Source organism: Phasianus colchicus, chromosome 2 (genome assembly GCF_987193195.1).
Source record: "Phasianus colchicus chromosome 2, bPhaCol1.hap1.1, whole genome shotgun sequence".
NCBI lineage: Eukaryota > Metazoa > Chordata > Aves > Galliformes > Phasianidae > Phasianus > Phasianus colchicus.
This window is the reverse complement of record NC_143437.1, coordinates 6231633-6255516: the sequence shown is the minus strand read 5'-3', so window position 1 is coordinate 6255516 and position 23884 is coordinate 6231633. Positions and strand designations below refer to the sequence as shown.

Sequence of the window (23884 nt, the reverse complement as noted above, 5' to 3'; positions counted from 1 at the left end):
AATTATCTTGTATTTTAAGGCACATATCTTATTTTACTATCTAGCTTTCTGCATCTTTATCCCAAATAAGATGCTAACAATAAATGATGATGAGCTTCTTTCAGTCATTTACTAAGTAATAGTTTATATACCAGGATACAAATGGATGACTTTTACCTCGGTATAAAATTCAGCTTTCCTTAAAAATAAGCTTTGCCTACCCAAGAATTGCCCTGTACTTTTAAAAATATATGCAGTACCATCTTCTCTGTAAAACATTCATTCTGTATAATACAACAATAACAGTAAATCAATTGTCCCATGTGTTGCTCAGATCTGTAATAAAATTATGTACCTTGAGTAATGCAGCAAGCCCATAAATTTTTATATAGCTTTACAAGCCTCTAAAGAGTAATTCACATATAATTCTCTTTTCCTCCTTAACTCATGAAATTTGCCTATGCTTACATGAAAGTCCATGAAACAAACAATTAAAGACAAACGACCACTGGCCACAATCTGATTCTATTAATGATGTTAAAGCACTGATGTATTTAGCCCAGAGATTTAAAACAAAAGAAACATTTTCAACAAAAGTGGCATTTGTCTTCCCTCTTCAAGAAACTGCAATTCCTTGTAGATCTGAGACAGTGAAATACCTTTTACTTGTTTGAGTTCTTTACTCATCCAAAGAGGGAGCAAACCCCTGAGCTCAAATTACAACGCACAACCTCTTTGAGAACTGTACTAAAATAACACTGCATGTCATACGGTGGGAAATGAAATTCAGTTTTGTAGACTCAAGCCTAAGAAAATAGAAATGCTTGCTATGAGGCAAAGAAAAGGAGGCAACGTGATATTTTGCCTAGGTGGAATGCCATAAAGCTTAAAGGTTACTAATGAAAAAGAGTCAGTAGTCATACAGTAACCATCTTCCCTCCGCCATGGGAACCGTGCTGTTCTAGATCTTGGTTGGATTTTTTATTTTATTTTGTTCAGAAGAGGGAATGAAGAAAAAAATATGCAAATTCTTAAGTAGCTCTGCTTTTCCATGAGCTTATATGCACGTCCATACTTTTATCCAGCAAATCCAGAGCTGAATTCAGGACCTTGTCAACATTGAGAATACATCCACAAATGGGTTGTATTCGAGTATATTAACCATAAAAAGTGAATTCACTGTCAGAGAGTACTTTCATCTCCCTCTAGAGACATAAGCTTTTTACCCAGTTCTTACAGGTATATTATAAAAGAAGGAATACTCAGTCATACCTTGAATAATTTATAAGACAGCAGCACACTTTTCTACCATCCTCCTTCTCAAAGCAGTCAAAGAAAAATAAATACAAATCTCATTTGAAACAGATGGAGAAGCACATCAGGTCCTGAATACTACCCAAGGTGCCCATAAACCATCCAGGTTCAGGTGTTCATTAGAGGCTCTGCTTGTCCCCAAAGTGAGCAAGTACATAGCACACCATAATGGTGACTTCACAACACAAAGCAAACCTCCTGCACAGAGCAGATGAGTGGAATAAAACACCAGAAAATAAATAATACAAGTAAAAACGTCTGAAAGATTACTGAAGTAGGGATCTTTGAAGCCATTACTTCATGAGTAGCTAACATCATTGCATTGTTCTTGATTCGTTGCCCTACCTGTACAGCAAAGTGTGGGTTTTCTTGCAACATTTGCTGGTTTATTGAAATGAAGAAGAACTGGAAGGAAGCTCTGATGTGGGGGAAATGGCAAATGACCCATTTTGTCCCCTTAATTAACTGGTCTTGCCCTTCAGCAGCCTGTTAGCTGCTAAGGAAACCACTTTCCAGCTTCCTAGATCTATTAAGAGGCCAAGAAGTCTTCCTTTAACTGGACAGATTTGTAGTTACAACTGAAAAATCTCTTACTTCAATTTTCTTAACACTCAACAATTTAGGTTTAGGTAAAATACTAAGTAAATTACAGCCAAAAGAGTGAAAACTGACTATTATCAACATTTGGCTTATGCTCATTTTATAAGATTAAAGGCAGTTGGGGTAACAGATGTTACCATTTCTAATAATCCAGCTGTCAAAATTTATAGGAAGACATGTTTACTGTGTCACCTGAGATATTGCTTCTTTTTTTGCAAAGCAGAAAACCTGACACATTTTAGGTTTAAAAACTTAACCAAAAAAAAAAAAAAAAGAAAGAAAAAAAAAACACCAAAGCAAACAAACCAACAAAAAAAGCCCCATGCAATTGAAAAAGAGATGGGGCTTGTGTTAACATTTATATCTATTTGTGGTTAGGCAGTACTATTTTTAAAATGACAAATAGCTTAACAAGATACCTTAAACTGCATTCTTTCTCTAGATTAGACAGATTTCCTTCATCAAGTAACTGATCAGCTTCTCTTCATCTCACTTGGCACTACCTCTTATTTACCACTTATCTTATTTTTTTACTAATTTCTTTTCTGCTTCCCCTGCAGATCAAAAAAATAAATGAATCAGAAAACCCAGATGAGTTACATTGCCAGCTGGCACTCTTTGGCATGCAATCATCCTCAAAGTAAAGCCTGCAGCTAAAATTAACTCATTAACTGTTTCACATGGGGATAAAGCACCTATCTAAGGACAACAAAGTTTTTCACTCTTCAAATAATAGAAGAAATAATCCACTCCATTCTTAGCTATCAAGACTGCTGAGTGTTTTCCCAGTATAGTAAACCAAATGGAAGGCCAGATGCGTTCAGCCACATGCAGTCTGGCTCACGGTGGCTGTTTTTTGCTGTTGCTTGGCTCAGAGGTATATAGCCAAACAGAACAAAAAATAAAAGGAAAAGAAAATAATCACAGAAACTTAGAGAAAAATTAAGTTGAACTTTTTTTTTTCTTAACTTTTAAGAGTGGAGCACATTTTTGATTCTTCCTCCACACTTTCCAGGATGATGTGGAAGAAACCTGAAGTGCACCAAAGCTGTTAATTACTTAGAATGAGAGCTCCTCAAAGCAAGTTAATTTAGAAAAAATGAGACATTTCTACTCAGCCAAGCATTGCTTAAATTTCAGAGCAGATGCCAAAAATCTCTGAGATATGCCTCAAGCTTACTGAAGAGTCACTGAATGTTCATAGGTAGGCACATCACTGAAGACGATTAATAAATCAATTACAGGTAATGAGTTCCAGGGCAAGTGGCAGATTTAAAGCTATAAGTTTTTAGCTTATGAAATGAACTCCTTGATTTCTTTAACTCAGGGCAAGGGTATTTGTGAAGAAAATACTGAGTAGCCAGAACCAGAGAAGCCCTTGGACCATTTCATGATGTTAGCAAATATAAAGAGCAAAATGAATTTTACTGAAAAATACTGTGGACGCGTACTTGGTACACCGATATCATGTTGGGTGCTAAGCTGCAGTAAAGGTTGTGTTTACAGAGCTGTGATAGCAGCCAGCACTTTCAGCCTCCGTCAGGGATGAGCTGGAAGGACAGGGAGCTAAGCTCTCTCTCACTCCTCTCAATGGGCTCAAATCAAAGCCTACCAAAACCAGCCACGGGCTTTCCTACCACAATACCACAGGCAGGATTTGGATCACATCCAACACAAAGGCCTCATTCTTAAGTGCCAAGTGGTGGATAAGGGACAAGTTTTCCCAACGGTGGAAGAAAACCCGTAGCTCAGCTTTTGCAGTACTCAACAGTAACTCAAGCACAGTTCTGAAGCATCACATAGGGCAAAGAGAAGCTGCCTGTGCTGGCAGAGCAAACGCTACCCTGCAGCTGCATGGGAACATGCCCATCCATAACCACAGAGGCACTGCAGTCAGAGTCAATGAAAACTGATCAGTTATCAGCAATGCTTCCAGCAAAGTGCACAAATACTGGACATACAGTTGTAATAGCACTCATAAAACAAAACTGGCAGGCTATTGAGGCTGGGCACTTAAAACCAGTTACACTGATTGTGCTTGTACAAAACAGGCAAACTGCAGCTTTAGAGAAGATGGAAATCAAGTGGCTTAGATGGTTTGGTGAGGTAGCAACAACAGACAGACTTAGTTGATGGTGTTTGTGGAGAGGAAGAGGAAGACTGGGAGAGCTACCCTTGTTACACAAGAGCACTGAAAGTAAGAACTGGCAAGACAGTAAAGTGAATGGTTCCTCCTTGTTCTGAAAGGTTTCTCAGCTGACAAGAGAAGAACGAACTGTTAACAAGCACTGAAGCAGTTTCACCTAAATTGCATGAGTATGGATGATGATGAATGGACACCAAAAAATGACATTGTAGGTGGATCAAAAGGAGGTGAACAGTTCAGAGAAGAGACTTAGAAAACATAATGCAAGCCATTATGTACGTTTATTTCATCACAGAAGCAAATAGAAGCTGATTTACATGCCTTGGAATTACAAGGTCTTGAAGATCTACTCTTATATTCCAATTGCATGCTGACCTCATTAGCATAATTTGAGTGCATTGCAAGTGTATTCCTGTCACTAAAATCTGTCAAGTCATGCTGGGTTCTCAGGGACTTTAATGGACTAGTCTATATGCTTTTCTATGAATTAAAAATAATTTCTTTGTTTATTCTATGTGAGAGACAGGGAAACCATTGAATAGCTAAATCCAAAGTTTCAGGGAGATAAGGTGAGATTGCAGAAGAATCTCATGTAAATCTACATGTACTGTATACTGTGCCACCGTTTATGCTTTTAAACAGTACATGATCATTCCAAACTCTTCTCTTAAATTATTCTGTTTGATTAACAGCTGATGTTTTCACAGCAATTTATTGGATACAACAATTTAAGAAATGTCCTAGACATCATTAGCTGACAGTGAGAGATTCACAATTACATCAGTCAGACATGGTATCGCTTTTGACTAATTTTTCAACTAAGTGCCTCTCACTGAAATAAAGTGATTTTGCTTCTCCCAATAAGTAAATTTTTAAAACATGCACTAGCATTGAAATTATAAAGTCCTTAAGCATAGCACAGATTTTTGTACTCTCCTTTGTGCATATTCAAAGAGAGGCCTTACATAAAATGCAGATCACGGCCTGACTGCAGGACATTTCAAAGATCTTCCATTTCAAAGTTTATGAGTAAAGAGTAGGGGAATGTGTGACTGAGTTATGCACTATCACACCCATTTAACTTTCACACAATAGCCACACAGAATGGGAGGTAGCAGAAGCTTCATCAAATATCAGCTCCTGTCCTGTAGGGAAAGACGTTATCCTGGTTGTCATGTTTCTACAGCTTCTGGGATCCTAATTTGCTCTGCTGAAGCTATGAAGCCTGTCTCTTGTGATGATTAAAAAAAGCAATATGCAGTAGAATAAATCCTATAAACCTGTCGTTTGTATTGTCTGCCAAATTTCTGATTGCTTTGGACTTAAAGGAAGGGCTACTGGTGACTTCAATGAGACCAACATTTTATCAGACACCGTGCACTGCTGTTTTGTTCCCCTGGAAGAAATGCTTATTATTCTTATTGCTTCTGTTGGGAGTGCAACAGAAAGTACATTATTTTTAAATCAAAGCAATGTGAAATCGGGCAGACGTTCAAAAATATCTGAGCAACGTACATACCACACCTGTTCATCCACCAAGAGAAGAACTATTATATACAGAACACATGAATGCACACAGCAATGTTAAACAGTGCAAAGCAAGTAGCTGTATCAAGATGAAGTGCCAAAACAGAAAAAAAAAAAATTAACTAATTTCAAATGAACCAAAGTAACTTCCAGGCACAGTGAAGGAGAGGTGTTTAAATACGGGAGTCCGTTTGCATCTTCCTCTACTGTATTTAGGCTAGCATTTGTTTGCACAAGATAGCAGGTTCTTTGTGTCTTCTTGCTCTTCTCTCCTGGATTCTTACCCAAAAGGCTCCACCAAAACTCTCCCTTTTGCATGTCACTGTTCATCATTTGCACGTCCACTAATAAACAGAGGGTTTGAGTCCTTTTTGCCAAATCAACACTGGGTCTGAAAGTCCATCCCTGGCACCTATCAATTTTTTACAAAGCTTTTTGAGGGATAATCTTTCTCCACAAGCACCATCTAATTTAGGCTTCTCTGCTAAGACCTTCAGTAGACAAAACGTAACTACAGCATGAAGTTTAATGAAGTCCCATTTCAATGCTGAACGATATTCAGGGATTTCAACATCAGTAGTATCTTATACAGGATGAGCAGTTAAAATAACTCTTTTCACAAAAAATAGGAACTTCCCAATGCAAAAACTGCAAAAATATGTTTGCTTTTTTTCAACTAAAAATGCGTTATTTTCTCTTTGGGGAATTAGAAGCCCCTTACTTAATTTTACTGGGCTTTGGTTTAACATTACATGGTACACACTGCCTCCAGGAGAATCTGCATTTAAACCTGTCCTTCTAAGCAGACCATAAACTAGAGTGGTATTTACTTGCTGCTGATTTAATCCAGAAAGTTCCAGCAGACAAATGTTTAAAGTGAGGTTGAATCGATCAAAATAGAAATATTTACTTGTATTACCCTATAGACAGTTACAGTTTATAAAACACTCATCTTTGCTGGCAAAAGACATTGTTCTATTGCAAGATTTCTGGCCCGTTCCAAAAGCTAAACAGTCTCCAGAAAAGAACGAAATATACAACCAAAACAGATACAATATAAATAAATATAAAATATACAACCAATATCAGATCCCTCCTTAACAAACAGTGAGAACGGATATCTTTCCTCTACTTGCCTTGTCTAAATAAAAGAAGAAACTCATTCCAGAAAAACTTCCTTGGAGAACCCAGGAGAGAGGCACAAGCCAATTTTAAAAGTGCCTATCAGAGCTGATGAAGAAACGTCCTTATCTGCTCTTCCACCTCTGCACATTTCTCATTTCAAGCCCTAATTTATTTTCTCTGAATGATGCCTTAAGTGAAAACTAATACCACAGCTTAATGATTAAAGTGATTAGCCACCTTACACTTTCTCGGTGTGCAGTTGATTAATTAAATACATGGATTACAGGGAAAAATCACTGCTGTGGACGACGTGTGGTCCTTAGCTTGCAAAATGAGTATCTTTGGCACCACGTCACGTCGCTTGCACACGAAGCATGCATTTAACATGACAAATATCCTTTTTAGGTGGTTATAATACAGCAGAAAGCTGAAAACTTTTTGCAGCGTTCATTGTTTGGAAATAATTTCAGGTAAGTGCAGCTACCATACATGAATCATTCTGATTCTGGAAGGATTATACTTTGAGGATATTATACAGCCAGCATAGATTAGTTGGCCTGAAGAGGTCCACATCCATGGAACAATGCCAACTTCAGCTGTGTAGACGGTGCTGAACACAGAGCACTCGGAAAGAGCCAAGTATTTGGAGTCTGGATCTCCCACGATGGACTTTGGCAAATGCATTATCGTAACATCTTTTGATATGAGAAATCCTGTTTTCAGCTACAAAAACCGCTCTGTGTGTGACACAAGGCAGTTGTGCCTCCTTCACAAGTTATTGCCTCCTCTGCAGCAAAAGCCTCTTTTTATGGCTCGTGGCCACACCAAATGATCCGGAGGAGAAATAGTTTTAAATTCTTTCAGCTCTTCTATTTTTAATTGAGTTGAAAGCTACAAGGTTTTGATAACATCTTTGGTTACAAAACATTCTTATTTTTCATGAAGTAAGAAGACACTGATGTCTCCCTTACATAGCACCTTGGCTTCTCTCTCCCAGCAGCAGTGACTATTTTAAGTAGCTATAAGATAGATAAGAGGAACTGTGCAGTCATCTTAAGTAAACTGCAGCACATGAGCTCCAATGTAACATGTACCTGCAAAAGCAGGTGCTGCTGAGAGCAGGGGAGGAGAAAAGGACTGTTGGAGGGGCTTCATTAAGTATTACGTGACATTAAGCATTTTCTGTACGTGGTAAACCCAGGCCTTCCAAGTATGCAAAGCACCCCTTTTGCCTGGCTGATCTTACCAGAGGAGGCATCAGCTCTTTTTCAGCTTTCCATATGTTCAGAGAAAAAAAAACAAAACAGATTGCACAGAACAGAGATGAGTCCAGAAGCTGATCCTGCACAGAGTAACAGAAAAAAAAAACCTGCCAAGTCTGACACAGAGATCTTCATTCCCTTCACAGTAAATTCTAACTCATGCCAATGAAACCTCAGCGTCTTGCATGTCCTTAACGACCATCTTCCAAACACTGAAACCAGCTTCCTAGCTGCTAGAAGTCATCTGAGCAACATAAACAGCTGACAGAAGGCCATCAGTTTCTGTTGCTAAGGCATCAGCCAGCCTGCATCCTTCCAGCCTGGCTAAAGAGACGTTTCATTTGCTCTCTCAACAATTTCTTGATGAAAATTCTGCCACAATCTACTTCAAGAACATCCATCAAAGTGTGCAGTGCAGAGTGAATTTGCAAAGTGTTAGTAGAAGGATGAAATTAATCCCAGATTTTGGTGGATAATTTTTAATTGATATGCTAGCATTTATTTTAGAAAATCTATTCACTAAATACCCAACCCCAAAGCAACACATTTGAAAAAAAAAAGAAAGAAAGAAAGAAAGAAACCAAGCAATCCAAAATCCAATTAGCGATGTATTGAACTATCTGAAACAGTTTGTTCTTTATCTTTTGATATGGTAATGTTACTTCAACGCTGCAATTAAAAATAGGCACTGGCAATAATGACCAGAGTGTAGAGTTTGCCCATAAAATACCTTTGATGTATTAGCAATAAAGCTTTATTGACATTAAGCTCATAGTGTATGCACTCAATAAACCTTTGAAATGCAGTAGGAGCTGCAACTGTGCAACTGTGACAGGCTCTTTTGAAGCTCTCTCTGTAGGAACCAGATCTCCTCAAGCTAACTCAAATCACTCACTGATGCCAGGCAGGGATGAGCATGACTCTGATATGGTTTGGCTTTAAGATCCCTCTGGATTCCGTAAGCTGACATTAACAGCAGTGTGGGAACTGGGAGCTTTTCAAGGTTTTCAGAGAGTTTCCTCCAAGTTTTTGCCTTGGAAGGGCAAAGTTTTTCTCGCCACCACTTATAAGTGAATTCTGTTTGATTCAGGCATTACATCAGTTGGGATTTCAGCGAAGTAGATCAGCAGGGTCAGAGTAGCATGGTTCAATAGCTGCCAATGGAGCCCTGTCAACTTACAAAATCTCACCACTAGGCTGAGGAATTTTAGGGCAGATGCTGATGATTTACAGTGCTAAATCACTGACATACAGCCTCCCTTTGCACGCAAGGGAGGCAAAGAAAAAAGATCCTTGATGCCATAGCTAACTTTACTGCAGACACCACAGTATATAATTTATTGCCTGTACTATTTATTGCTTTTCTGGCTGTAAAAATTATTCAGCAATGCGTATGTTCCTCTAGTAAACAACAGAAATCGCAGGTCATAGCAGAAGAACATTTCCCTGCTTCTCCACTTCTCCTATAAGTATTCTGTGTACCTCTTGGCAGGACGGGGGGACCTGTTAGCTTAACTGCTGGTGACAAGGCCCCAAAAGTTGAGAGATTGCTTTGCCTCTTGAGCTGTAGTCAGTTGGAAAGAGAAGACAGGCAAGTCCAGAGGGAAGAAAAGACTGGAAGTCGTGTTATCTGAACATATTCTATTACTATTGATCACTAAGAACGGCTGCATGATTCCCATTTTACAGGTATTAATACTTTTTTTAAAAGTTTTCTGTTCAGTCACTTCTTGTTCTTCCACAACAAATGTTAGAAATGCCCTCTCCCTCACCCCCTCCTTCATTTTTCTTTTTTTTTTTTTTTTTTAAAAAAAAAGCCTTTAGCTTCAGGCAGAGTTCAGGCATTGAAACCAGCAATTTTTTACTCCTGGTCTGAGTGCCTTGGTGGGACTCTGATTTTGTTCACCACTGCTAATCAGGGATAAATCCACTTACATGAGATGATCAGCTCCCTGCTGCTGTAAATGGGATAATGCAGCTACACTGACCTTCAACCAGCAGACACGAGCAAAGTATGAGAGTTACAGAATACAAACTCATGTGAGGGAGAGATCAGTTCGAATTTCTGCTCATGGCACAACAAATCTGTTTGCTCCCTTAGGCTTTTCTTTGAAAGAATGTTCTAAAGTTTGTACTGCACAACCCCCACTCTGCTGTTCTCTTTTACTAGACACATCTAATATGCAGCCCTTGTTACTTTCCTTCTCTTTCTCTCTCAGATGCTGCATCTCAGAGAAGTCAGTCCTGAAAATTGCTGGCTTTGTAAGCACAGTCTGAGTTGAAAGAAAAGCACGGAGTGCATTAGGCTTCAGCTTTTTAATTATCAGTTCATAATGAAGGGTTCTCTTTGTGGGGAAAAAAAATAATTTCCTGAAGGCTGAACCTCTGCAGGGTTTCCAAGGCATGGAGGAAAATATCGATCCTTTGACAATGAGTCTCTGCACTCACTGTGCAGAATGGAAAATTCCAGCTTTGCAATAACCCCCAAAACCCTCAGGAACAAGTGCCTGTACTGCAGCTTGCTGAGAGGGGAACTGGGGGAGCAGTCCATCTAGATTGTGAGAAGGCATGCTCCTTTTCGTATGTATAGGAAGGCTGTCAGGAAGGAATAAAGGTTCATAATTCTCTTGGCCAGCTAAAAAGGGCATTTGGGGTTTGGTTGGAGTGAGCTGGATACAAATGAAGAATTTATTTCATTCACGTACAAAGACTACATGTTACCTATTTGAATTCTGAGATTTTTTGGGTTGTTGCAGGAAAAGCAATAAAATATTTAACTCCGGGAAATGTGAAATATATTTTGAACAAAATCACTGAAACAATACATTTCCTCATTCCCCCTTCCCATTTTTGTGGCTGCAATGTCAATTCTGCACTCCAATTTGGGACAAAACCAACTCTGACATATCAGACTTTCTAAAAGAAAAGATATCCAAAACATAAATCAATCCTAATTAGAAAGTTTCATATGCATAAGAGTAACCTTTTAGACTAACCCAGGCATGTCCAACCCATGACCCACACAGCACACATGGCCCAGCCCAGCCCAGCTCATTCTGCAGCCTCCTCCTGCCCCACTGAGTGATCTGGTTCATCCCAGCCCTGGGCTAAAACCAGGGCACAGGGAGGGTGCTGTGCAGCACTGACAAATGGTAAATAACTGTGTGCATTGTATTATACTGGCTAAACACAGTCCTGTGAACAGCAAAAAACAGCCAAACAGCAAAAAAAGCCATGCTTTCTGTTTTGATAAAGGAATTTGAGAATAGTTTTCAAGATTTTGAAAAAAAAAAAATCATCAATTTTTTGGTGTATTTGAGATTCCATTTTCAGTTGACACAAATAGATCACTACCTGCAACCTTTTAAATGCAATGTTTCGAGTTGCAATCAGATATTCAACTCAAAAATCTGATTACGTCTCTATACCAGACTTCTCTAAAACATATCTTAGCACAGAGAAATACTGCTCCGTTCACAGTCTGCCTTATTCCTGCCCCTGCTTTTTGGCAGTATGTACATCTGTGGACAGCTGTTCTCCAGGATGAAGCACACAAAGAGTAAAACGTCATCAAAAATCTCTGACAGACACCTGAGAGCTCACTGAGAACTGCAGCCACTGCCATTGAACCAGCCTGATGCATCTGTCACAAAGACAGGGTCACGTATCACACTGGTTTATGGTTTTGTTGCTCTCTTTTGTTCTGTTATAATAAAAAACATTTAAAAATGTTTTGTTATTTATCTACATTAGCTATATTTTATATGTGGCCCAAGACAATTCCTCTTCACTCGGTGCAGCCCAAGCAAGCCAAAAGGTTGCTTGTGAACACACATGGACTATGTGATACTCAAAGAGTGAGATTATCTGAGTGCCCTGCAAGACAGGGACAGATCACATATCATTGAAAGTAAGGAAAAAAAATACAAAATGGTTTGTTTTTCTTTTGGAGAGCTCTTTCTCCTCTCTGATCCTCATATCTAAGTGCTAACCCTGGTCAAGCAAAATAAAACAGCAATTCAAAATATAAAAGCCAACTGAAACCATACAACTGAGGCCAAGGTTTTGTACTGGAAAAATGCTAACGTGCTGAAAGCATCACCTTTGAGAAACTTTCTAATTGTTCCCAGTTTTTCAAGAAAATGAACAGATATTGCCATGATATGCAGGCATTTATGCACTTGAGAAACAAACCTTTAATTTCCTAAATATAAGCAGTGCAACCTAAAAGAAAGCTGTCCCAAACTGCAAATGCCATGAAATGCTAAACATGTGGTACAGGAACTGTGCAAGGGTGACTGCAATTGCTGAAGAGAATTAAAGATCCATTCCTAAGAGAGTGACTTCATTGCCTTTCTGGGTCTAAACTGATCTTTCCTCCAGGTTGGATTTAAGTTCTTGTCTTTAGTTCATGCCCAAATTACTACCTACTGGGAAATAATGCTCTTGTGGCCTCTGAGATGCAGCAGAAGCTATCAGAGCAGGGTCTCCTAGGACTCAAAGGCGTGTGCAGCCTTGCAGAGAGAGGAGAATAGGTAAAGCAGGGATGAACTGAGCCCTGCAACCGCTGTGCTGTTCTCCAGTGAGTGAGGAGGTGGAAAATTTAGCAGCAGGAGCAGGACTTGACCTTGCCCTTCAGCAGCCACGTCTCAGACACAGCTACTGCAGCCATCCCTGCGAGGAGATGCCAGTATCTCTCCCTGCTTACCTTGCATATAACGCACTAATTTATCAGCACTTTTCCTGGCAGCATCCTCTGGCATATTCAGCCCATGTTTTCATATTTCTATATTAAAAGCATTGGGTTTGTAACTACTGTAAAGTCTGTGATCTTTCAGATGGAGTTTCTGCTGCTGCATAATGGCTGTTTGTCAGACCAACCCCTTGTTCCTCAGCCTTCTCCTCCGTGCCTGGCTATTCACCTGCCCTGTCCAAGCCAGGCCTAACTCAGCACTTAGCACTGGCCATGTAACAGCTGTTCATCCCTCAACAGCCTGATTGCTGCTTCACAACCAGATTAATCTGTGTTTAAACAAAGCAATTCCTACACAGAATTTTTAAGATTCTCTCTTCAAGATCAGTTTCTTCACAAGTCTTCCACGCCTACCGCTAAATATTTGTTTTCTCCTTTCTCAGTCAGCTTTTCTTCTCCTATTTCAGCCCAATAGTTCTTTGTCTATCTCCTCATCCACTGTTTTCTGACTTCTAGGCATGGTATCTTCATTGTCATGACATTCTCTACTCTATTTTCATTAGATACTGTAATACTCACTATTGCCACTCTAAAGAGAACACATTCTGCTAAGCCTGACGAGTATTTATCCATTAGACAGAAAACATTTTTAGAATGGAAAGACAATACACAGTATTACTAAAAATCTATTTTTAGTTTCTGGGCATGATCCTAGGCTCACTGCTAACAACAGAAATGTTCCTACTTTGCATTAGATCAGATACAGGTACACAGCTGTATCTTGTTTATTCAAAACATGATTATTTTAGAAACAGAACATTCTCTCGTGCTTTGTTCATGCCTGCTGCTGCAAAAGCAAGTAAGTGAGCAAAAAGCACATTCTGGCCCTGGATCGTATGCTAAAGGCATACATGCTGAGAACAATTCCTGTGATAGACTAAAAGGTTATCTTTTAATAACATTTTTAATTCATACAAACTTATTGAAACGTCCTACTGAGTTATTCCTCTTGGGTGAGGGTTTGGCAGTTAGGGCAGAAGGTTTAATTAGCTGCTATCGAGTTATTAAGCCAGTTCATAACAAGTGAAACAGGTTATCTTGCACTTTACCTCTCCAGTCAGCTATTTCCCAAATCCTTTGTCCAAAGTCAATACCTTCTCTACCCATACATTCTCCACCAGAGATTCTTAGCTATTTACTATAAGAAACAGGTTTTCATTCTGTCTGTTGCCTATTATTTTCCAAGTTGTAACAACTAATATATAAAAATAATTGCCCTACTCTTTCTAATTTTGGAGCCGTTCTTTCTGACTCGGTCATTTTACCCAAACTTCCAGTTGCTTTTGTTCTTTTCATTTAACTGCAGTTGAAAACCAAACCACACTGCTCAACCGAAGAAGACTGGGTTACTGAAAGAAAGCTGCTGACTGCAGTAAAGGAGCAAGACCTAAAGCTGAGACACTGCAACTCATCAGGCAAAGAACCACAGCTTTTCACCCTCACTGCCTCAAACACAGTGTGAAAGCAGCACACCACAAAGGCAGCCTGAGGATGCTGGGAGCCCCTGGGGACATGAGTACTAGTGACCATGAGGGGCTGGGAAGAGTCTGGAAGAATTAAGAAAGATTAAAAGCTGCAAGTCTAAAAGTAAGTGTATGAGGAACAATCAGTTGACACTGTGTGTGCTGATAATACACAATCTGCCCTGTGCATGCTTTGGAGCACCAGACCAAATCACCTGTTATAAAGGAATTAAGCTGTTCCTGGAGGTTTCAGAAGCTAATGCATGCTTGAGCCATGGTGAACAATAGCAGCCTTGCAACAGCCCACAGCTCCACGGCCTTCCAAGTGACAGGTGTGTTCTGCATCTTAATAGCAGGATTTAGAGCCAATTCCCAGGTTACTCATTTCTGTCCCAAATCCAATACTGCAAACTGCAGCTTATTTAATGTGCGCCAGCACTGTCATTCCTTTATAAAAAGCCTTGTCAACCTTTTCATTCCTTGCACAGGCAGCCCCATTTTTAGTCTGCTCATTTCAATATGAAATGTATCATCTCTAAGATCAGCAGTTCAGCTATACCGTTAGCCTCTTCACTGCTTACAATTTTGTAACAAAGAAGGGCAATAACAACAAGAAAAGTCACATTTTACAGAAAAGGTCAGCATGTACTTACATAATTAGAGGCAAGATCAGGATGCAGATAATCAATTCCTGCAATAAAATAATGAGAGAAAACAAACTGAAGGTTAAGAGTTTCAAAAATATTTTCTAATCATCACAGAAAACAAAAAACTAAACTCCCTTGCAGCTGTAGGAAAACAATCATGGTGAATAATGCCATTGATTGAAATGAAATTTCAGTTTTTATGTATTGATTTATAAACTGGGACATCACTTCTAATGCAGCCCCAGCTAGGTGTTGTCAATCATTTGTGCCAAAATTCAGGTGCAAGTTGAGAAAGTGAGCTTGATGATGACATTTATTGGCCTGTTTTGTCAATTGCATCATATTTGTTTAGTACAACTAGCTTAAATCACAGTGTATCTATATACAAAGAGCTGTCACGTACAGCAAAACGTACCAAATCTGTGAACATCAGCAAACACTACATCAGTACAGCACACAAAAATGGAATTTTTAACCACTGATAACAGTAACCTAAGTAGAGAGAAAATGTGGATTAGACTGTTCTAGCAAATATCTGAGCATAGGTTGCAGTCTGAGATCTGGGCTTCATGAGATACAATATCGTGACACTTAGATTCTGAGCATTCCCATACATGGCTTCAAAAAGCTGACACAAAACAGAAATCCCAAACGAGCTAAATGTTCACTGGAGCTCATCTGGTTTGTGCTTAACACTACAGGCACTGAAAATGCCAGAAGGAACTCTCAGATCCCTGGAATCCTAAGCAAACCGGACACTTAGGTTGCAGCTGAGAAGAAAAAAAGAATACCATATCCAAAGGATCAAGGAGATGCACAGAAAATAGTAACCCTGATATTTTATAAAGCATGAGTTTAAATGGAGGCTCCACACCTCAGCAGTTTGCTAAACCCTGGAAAAAGGCAGTGGTCCGGAATACCTTTATGCAAGAATTATTTCTAAAGCTGATAAATACACAAATCCCCATGGATGGAACAACAGAAGTGGCAGATCTACACTCAGATGAAATAAATTAACCTATTAGGCATCCAGTTAAAATGTACAAAGAAATGGCCACCAATTTCATGCTTTGCTTTGAACATTACCCCTGCCCTACGCTTCCAACCTGCATTTTACTATGTGCTTAATTATATTTGCAAGTATAATGGCATGTTATTGTGATTATCCTGATGAAAATATTACTGTCCATTACGTAGGGTCCTTAGCACTAGATTTGCAAGAAGGGATCCTTGCATCTGTGGAGGCCCTTGCTGATTCAAAAGGGATATGGGCAACAGAGGACTCAGTGAAGAATCATTTCATGCAGGAGCTCTATTCCACACTTACTGAACTGAATATAGATTAAATTACTGTGTTCTGTAAAAGCTACATCTGATGGGCTAACACTTCTCAACAGCATTCTTTGACTTTAAGCTTAATCAGTTTGTTGTCAACCCCATGTCCTAATCATATCTAGTCATTCTGAAAGAAAATTCCTGCCTTTGTGGGAACAGTAAAAATGTGATCTCTCATGACATCAATATCTGTGTGTCTGAATCTACTGTCTAATTTGCATGAAATCTTTGTCTTAGGAATGAGCAAATGAATGAGGACCCATGTCAGCTAATCCCAGAAAACATATGTGGATCCAGCCTCTTTATTTATTTTTAATATTATTCAGCCATCCTAAAAGGAAAATATTCAACATCTGGCCCTAAGAGCTGCTGCGACTTCAGCTACACCTGTTATGTTCATCTTCCTTGAACTTAGCCTCAAATTAGTAAGGTATTTAATATGCAGGTCTTTATTGACATTCAGCATGAAAGTGTTTAATTATTTCAGCTGTAGAAGTATGACTTTGAGAATAATGCAACCCAGAAAATGTTTTTCTAAGTACTTTTTGCAAGGCAATTAAGTCCTCTAGTCAGCACCTACAGGAGTCAAGGGGAGTCTTTCCTTTGGTTTTATGGTCATTATAATGTGCCCTCGAAGACTGCTGTTTGATAATTGCATACCACTATGACTGCTTTGGATATCTGTGCTTCTCTGTCCCTAGTGGAGACTTTATAATGTATTTTCCCCGAAGACTGGTAGTCTCAGCACTATAAGCTATCCATTATTAATCTTTTTTTGACTTTGATTGCATGGAAAAAGCTACTTAAAAATATTAAAGTAGCAGGCAGTCTTCACTTACCATCATCCATAATTCCTATGGTAACTCCTTTCCCTGTGTATCCCAGCTCCCACGCCTCAGCTACGTTAAGATCAAGTCCAGGCGTCCCATCTGCTTGACCAGTGTTAATCTGATAGATCAGTGAAGAAGAACAGCTCTTTTTACCTCACAGACACACTTCCACAGACACCAATTCCATCTTTATGTCTTTGCATGCATCTTTGGTATAGAAAATAAATCCCATCTGCTTTGAAGTATTAGTCTCTCTGTAACCATACCTACTGCCTCAAGTTGTAAATAAGAGTTATGGTGGTAAATTCACTTCTTTGTGGTTTCTAAGATTTGGTTGAACTCTGAATTTTTTCAATCCAAAGGAGTATTTTTCTCCTCAGGTGTATCAGTGTGGTTAAGCTAGCAAAAGTTGCACCAGCAGATGCTACAGAGGATTGCTTTATGAGCAGGTAATGGTAACAGTTTTTATGGAAAGCAGGGAGCTACTGAAATTCAGTCCCACTGGTTTTAATATCAGAAATGACTTTTTGGATTAAGAAGTTAGGCCTGCTTTGAGCAGGAAGGATCAGTAGTTGGACTTCACGGGTCTCTGTGGGTATGATTCCTAAGGGCAATCCCCTGCCTTCAGACAGAAGCTGTGCTTACCAATCTCATTCACAAATTTCTCAAGTTCCATGTTGGACAGAATATGAATTTTGCTATTCCAGATGCAGAACTATTCAACTTTATGTCAGATACCATTTCTCATTTCAAAATGCACTTCTGTGATTGATTGAAGTACAGCAATGAAGTGAATTAATCCACATTTCAGTTCATCATTTCACCAAGGGTGAAATGCTTACACACCCTCATTCATCTGGCAACTCTTGTCTTGGGAAAAAAACCAACAGACATATCTGATAGATTCACAAAACATAGGAAATGCATTAGAAGGAAAGAGATTGAGAAACACTATTCATAAACAAAAAGAGCCAACTTAATTGAACAAGATGGTACCGTATTTACAATACTCTACATATGTCACAGTGTTAAAATTGAGGAAAATGACTTTATCAAAGTTTTAATAGAAAGACATCTTTCTTTGTTACTTTTATGAAAAAAAAAATTCTTTCAAGACTAAAAACTTCTCCCTGTAAAATATGACACATTAAAAATGAAACAATTCAGTAAAATATTAATTTATTTTGACATCGGCTTAAAGCCAGAATTCTGCTTTTGACTGAAGAAAATCAATTAAGCAGTATTCAGATTTGCAAAAGAAAAGAAAAACCTCTTTTTTTTTTTTTCTAGTAAGTATACTAGAACTTTTTGTTATAATTCTATAACTGTTTTACCTGGCAACAGTTCAATCAAAGACATGATTCACATGCAGTTTTTGGGGTCACATCAGCACACCAGGAATGCCCACAGGACACCAGTACAGTTCTCTTTCAAGCCTTCTGAGGATCTTTCTATTGACTGAAATGAAATCTAGCTCCTGAAATTTGCTGGGTCTTCCCAGCATAAAAGAGGTTCAGTTAAAAACAACACAACAGAGCCTTGGATTGATTCCCAAATTCTTAGAAGATAATTGGAAAGAACTCTTGCAAGACATTGTACCAGCACAAAGTAATTTGAATGCCAATTACTTAGTTACGCTCACTGTGATTTTCTTTCAGAACTTACCAAGTACCACTGCTTTGTAAATAAAGGATCATTCATGTTGATGTCTATGTCATTGATGTCTCTATATCCTCGCTTTCTTCTGCTGAAGCCTTCCTGCTGCACAGCCTTCTTGACCTGGAAGGATTAATTTTTACATCTTTAGCTGAACGTTCTTCACCATAAAGATGTTTCTGACTTTGTTTCCTTTCTCTGCAGGAGAGATAAGGGTTCTGAAATCACATTAATTGTGTCTGCATCACTCATCAGCAACCTGGGGCAGATTTCTGTCAAAATTTGCAGAGGGAGCTCAAGAAATAATGTAATTCTGGGGAAGATGGCTATGGAGAGAAGAGACACTCAAAAGTGCCCTGCCTGGAGGAACACATTTTAGGTGATAGAGGATTTGTGCAAGAAAGAGACCCTGACATCATTGACATGGCCCTTCTCGCCATACTTTTCTCTCAGCCATCAGAATCAAAACGTCATTATTAGATGACAAAATTATGTAACTAATTCCCAATATAAATATTCCAAGCTGCATTTGATAAAATGAGGCCTCAGTCACACTTTTTTTCAGACTTTTCTCTAGGGTATTTTCAGAGTATTAGGTAGCTGGGAGATTAGATTTACTGGAAGAAAAGTATCCAGGGCTATGTGTTCTCACTGTACTCCTGAAGTTCTTGGAAACACATCTTACAGAGATGCACTTTCAGGGATTATCTTTGTTATTAATAAGTGATAAATAAATGCATTGGCAAGAAAAGCTAGATGGCAAAATGGCCACTAAATGGACCAAGCTGGCTGAATTGTAAGATGTGAGAATACTGGCTGTGCAAAACAAGCTGCCGCAGTTTGAGATCCTTTTCTTTATAAACAAACAAACAAAAAAACCCCCACTAAAATATGTTCCTATGCACTATAAACAACAATAAAAGTTAGACACACAAGAATCTTTGGAGGCAGGAACTACAAATGTCAGATCATATTCATCTTATTTGCAAAAATGTAAAAGGACACCACCGAATGGTTCTAATCATCATTATAATATGTGATAACATTCAACATATAGAACCAAGATTGCATAATAGTGCAAATATTTCACTGATATGTATATATATTCATCCCTCTTAATCAGAGAGGAAAGCTTAAAACTATACATTGAGTAAACTCTGAGATGCAGAAACAAGGCAGCAAAGAAACTAACATTTTCTTAGGCATTTTCTTTAAAAGAAAACAACAATACCACCACCACCACCACGCCAAAACAACCCATGGTTATTAAGGAAACCTCATAGCTTAAGTAACCATTTCTACAAGTGTGGCTTTGGCATTTCTGATTAAGAAGATGTATACCCTGATGTGTCACAGTAACTCACGTAGTGTCAGACAGAATTCATCAGAGAAATTCCTTCAAAGGCCAAATTAGACCTTAGAGGAGTTGAGTCATTCTCGGAGGTGTCCTTCCATCTCCGTTAATTAAAGCAGGAACCTCAAAGGACAGAGCTCAGCGAGATGCCTGTGACCAAGATGAAACTGGGATACAACTGACTGGGGCTAAAAGCTATTTTCCTCACAGCTACATTGCCTCATTATAACCTTGGGAGCTTAATGCCAGTTCATAGTGAGCAGGATGAGGCATATGTGACGCACTCAGAAAGAGGATACCAAAAAGAACTGATCTGTCCTGAAGAGGCAGTATCAATGTTTCTAAAAACCTACTTTTATGAATTCCAATTCCTTAACTAGAGGTGCAAAATGATAAAATATTGAACTGGTAGGTGCTTTCATTTATATACGTTTCTATTACTTGCTCAAGTTCATTAAAACCAAAGCAGATGGAAAAGAACGTGAAAAACTAACGCCAAATAAGCTGAAAAGAAGACAGTGACTAAGTAGGAACCATACCAGGTGTACTTTGTGGTGCCAGGTACCTGTATAAAGAAAGGTATAAGCACACTGTTTGATACCTCTAAGATAAGGCTCAGTGATGCCATGGAGACAACAGAGCAATCACCTGTCATTATGCCTTACTCTGTTACCACCCCTGCCTCCATGCTTGCAATTGCAAACCCCGAGCTGTCACCACATGAAATAATTATGAACAGAAGCCAACTCTCAGTTAGAGGGATGCCAGAGAAAAAGATTCACGCATTTATGCACCCACGCAAGCTTGCTGGCTCTGCAGGACCTGCTGCATTAAGGCACTGAATTAGGATTTAGTACAAAAAGAATTCCACTAATTAAAAAGCAATGTTTTGGAGCCCTGGCTTTTCTTTAAGACAAGCTGAAGAAAGTGAGGAGTGATTTGCAGAAACAGCACAGACTGACTTCACTCTTCAGGATCACCTCATTTCTCTGACTTGTTATATCTGTACAATAAAATATAATTTGAATCTTTTATTATATTACATTACACGATATTGTAATTCCCTGAGAGGTGGAAATATATGTGAAAAGGATGTATAACCTTCTCTGAACTAAAACCACTCTTAACAGGCTGAGTAATTTACATGGACATGAGGCACGCGAGATACTGCCATTCAAGGAGAAACTATTTCAGAATGTCTGAGGCCTCCTAAACCCTGCAAAAACAAGGCTTTTCTCATTAAGTTCAGTAATGATAGCAACTTGCAGAGTCACATTCAAAACAGACTGGGCTTTCTTGCCATGAAATGAGTTGAAAGGTTTGGGTAAAGCCTTGGCACCTTCCCCATCACAGAAGCTACAAAATGCCTATTCAGGTGCTTTTTGTTAAGAATTTCCCCTGCACAAGAAGAACAAACTTGCCTGATGAAAATGCTATCCTAAGATCAGAAAACATCCATATATTCCAGAAAATAAAATCCCAGGTGGAGTACATTTATCCTTGATGTAATTCCAATGATTTCAGCAGAGAACAGCCAATTAGCAGATAGTTGATGGGAGTGAAACCTTGTACTCTTGCCAATAGGCTACATCTACCAGAAAAATATTCTGGTATTCTAGTATTTTTCCTCAGCTGTAAACTTGTCCTTGACCTAGTCCAGATCTGAAGAGGAACCACATCTTATTTTGCTTCTACCTGAAGGATTTCTTCTTACAGGCTTCTCTATGATATCTGTAACATAAATGCATTAAGCACCTTGCTGCAGATAGTAAGTTTTAAAAATACATACAAGAGAGAACTTGGGATCACATTTTTGCATGTGGAAAGATAGAAAATCATAGAAAAGAACATTCTGATCTTATAATAGACACAGTCTATTATGTCTATAGTTATGTCTACTTTATATAGACATAAAATAAAAATACCGTATTTTTTTCATGTTCAGACTTGGAATCCAACCAGCAAAGCAATCCATAATGCATCCTCATGCCATCTTCTAAATACTTATTTCTCTAACTGAAGCAGGAAAAGCAGTGTTTGTAAGACAGACTTTTGATAATAGCATCTCTAAAGGCTTTGAGCCTGTTAAGCACGACGCTTATTAGAAATTAGCGAAGGAACAAGACTTCCTATTTTTCACTGTCTCAAATTTAGGCTTGTCAGCAATAATAGCTTTTATTTCATTCTTAATACATTTATTTCTTCTTCATTATGATAGAGGATTAAGAAGTGAGCATGTATTTTATTAGTGTGTGGCTAGATCATGCAAAAGTTACTAGGTGTGTTATTATTGGAAAAAGAAGGTCATGTATCAAGGAAGGTACAGTCCATTGATGATGGGAAAGAGGTTCAGGTATTGATTTTTAATATACTTGTACTTATGCATGGTGCATAAAGCCACTCGGATGATATTAAAACAGCAGGATACTGATGCAGAACAAATTAACAAAATAATCGATTGTCTGCAATACTGCTCCGGGAAGGCCAGCAACCACAGCACTCTAACTGTGCTCTATACTCCTGTGAATGCCAAGACAATCAGCTCCTCGTTTTGAAGAAACAGGGTTAATTATACTGTTGAGTTCCTGCAGTTAAATGACTCCATTATATTGAGCATAAATGACAGATTTACTAAATTATACCAGTGGGTATAAAAAGTGGAACAGTACACACAACCCCCAACCTCAAGAACATGACAGCAGGAGAATTCAGGCCAAATTCCAGTGGAAAAAGACAGTCCCAGTGATGACATCTAGTAAGCGCGACTTGCATGGCTTAAAAAAAAACAAAACACAGCAGTAAGATGATCAGTCCAAAGAAGTGGTGGATCTTTTCTCTCTAAAGCCTGAGTTCAAAGTAGGTCTGCTGCTAAAAGCAAAGAAAGAAATTGAAAGCCAGTTGCCCACATTTTTTTAAGAAGTCAAGCCGATGGTTAGTCTTAAGCCCTACAAATTGTGCAGAGGAGCAGCCTGCCATGAAGGTGGCTTGGAAGAGCATGTCCACATACCTGAAGGCATCAACCAGCAAAACACCTCTGTCTACTGAAGAGCATTCCTGACTGCTGCTATTAAACACAAATTGTGACAAGAGAAGTGGAGACAGAAAAGTTCGAGTCTGTGAGATCCTCACACCTGATAGCCTTCAAAAAGGAATGAAAACCTACAGCACCTTGTCAGGGTCTTAGCTACAAATGTCATCCTCTCTCTGATCCCAGTCCTCAACAGGTGTCTTTTTCATCTCTGATTTCTAAGTAAACACAGATGAAAACATTAAATTTGCTATCCACTCCATCCATGTAAAGAGAGGGGAATACTGATTCCGTTCACGGAGTATACACTCATCATCTGCATTGTCCAGCAGCAGCTTGCTGGGAAGAAGCTCAGGAAGCTGAAGAATACATTCTTCTACATTTTTCCTAAAGCCCCAAAGTAATGAAGTTTAGTGAGACTTTCCACTACAAAGTAAAAAGAATAACTTTGACCATCCTCACTAGAGAAAAGGGAGTACAGACCTAGCGTTGCTTGAACTGCAGCTGAAGTCAGATGAATATAACAAAACCAAATGACTTTTAAACGTTAGCAGAGGCCTCCCTGGGAGTGTATGTGACTAAGCATTGCTCCCAGGTTATGGTGTATTACCCATTCTCAGTCAACCGTTCTTTCAAGGACTTGGCTTCCTGACAAATAGAGACCATTCTCAAAAGCAGAGAGCCTGACACCAGACGACACGCACTTCAACCTAATGGTTGATTCTCCTGTTAGCAGTGGGAAGTTGAGCTCTGACACACAGTTACAGGAGCTGGATGTGGCTGAGGGCACTCCAGAGGACTGGCTCCAATACAGAGACAGGACTTCAGCCATTCTCAACTTAGAAAACCCAGCCTTTTTCTTCAA

At 38.9% G+C, this 23884-nt stretch overlaps 1 protein-coding gene across 1 annotated transcript in view; it reads right to left on the bottom strand.

Moving 5' to 3' along the window:
* The window catches only part of PCSK2 (proprotein convertase subtilisin/kexin type 2), a 93870-nt gene that overhangs the window by 30400 nt on the left and 39586 nt on the right, over positions 1 to 23884 (bottom strand). Inside the window, exons 3-5 of the mRNA XM_031603310.2 lie at positions 18647 to 18760; positions 16991 to 17099; positions 14823 to 14860 (exon numbers count right to left, since the gene is read on the bottom strand). Of these exons, the coding sequence (XP_031459170.1) occupies positions 14823 to 14860; positions 16991 to 17099; positions 18647 to 18760 (261 nt within the window). The remainder of the gene's footprint in view (positions 1 to 14822; positions 14861 to 16990; positions 17100 to 18646; positions 18761 to 23884) is intronic.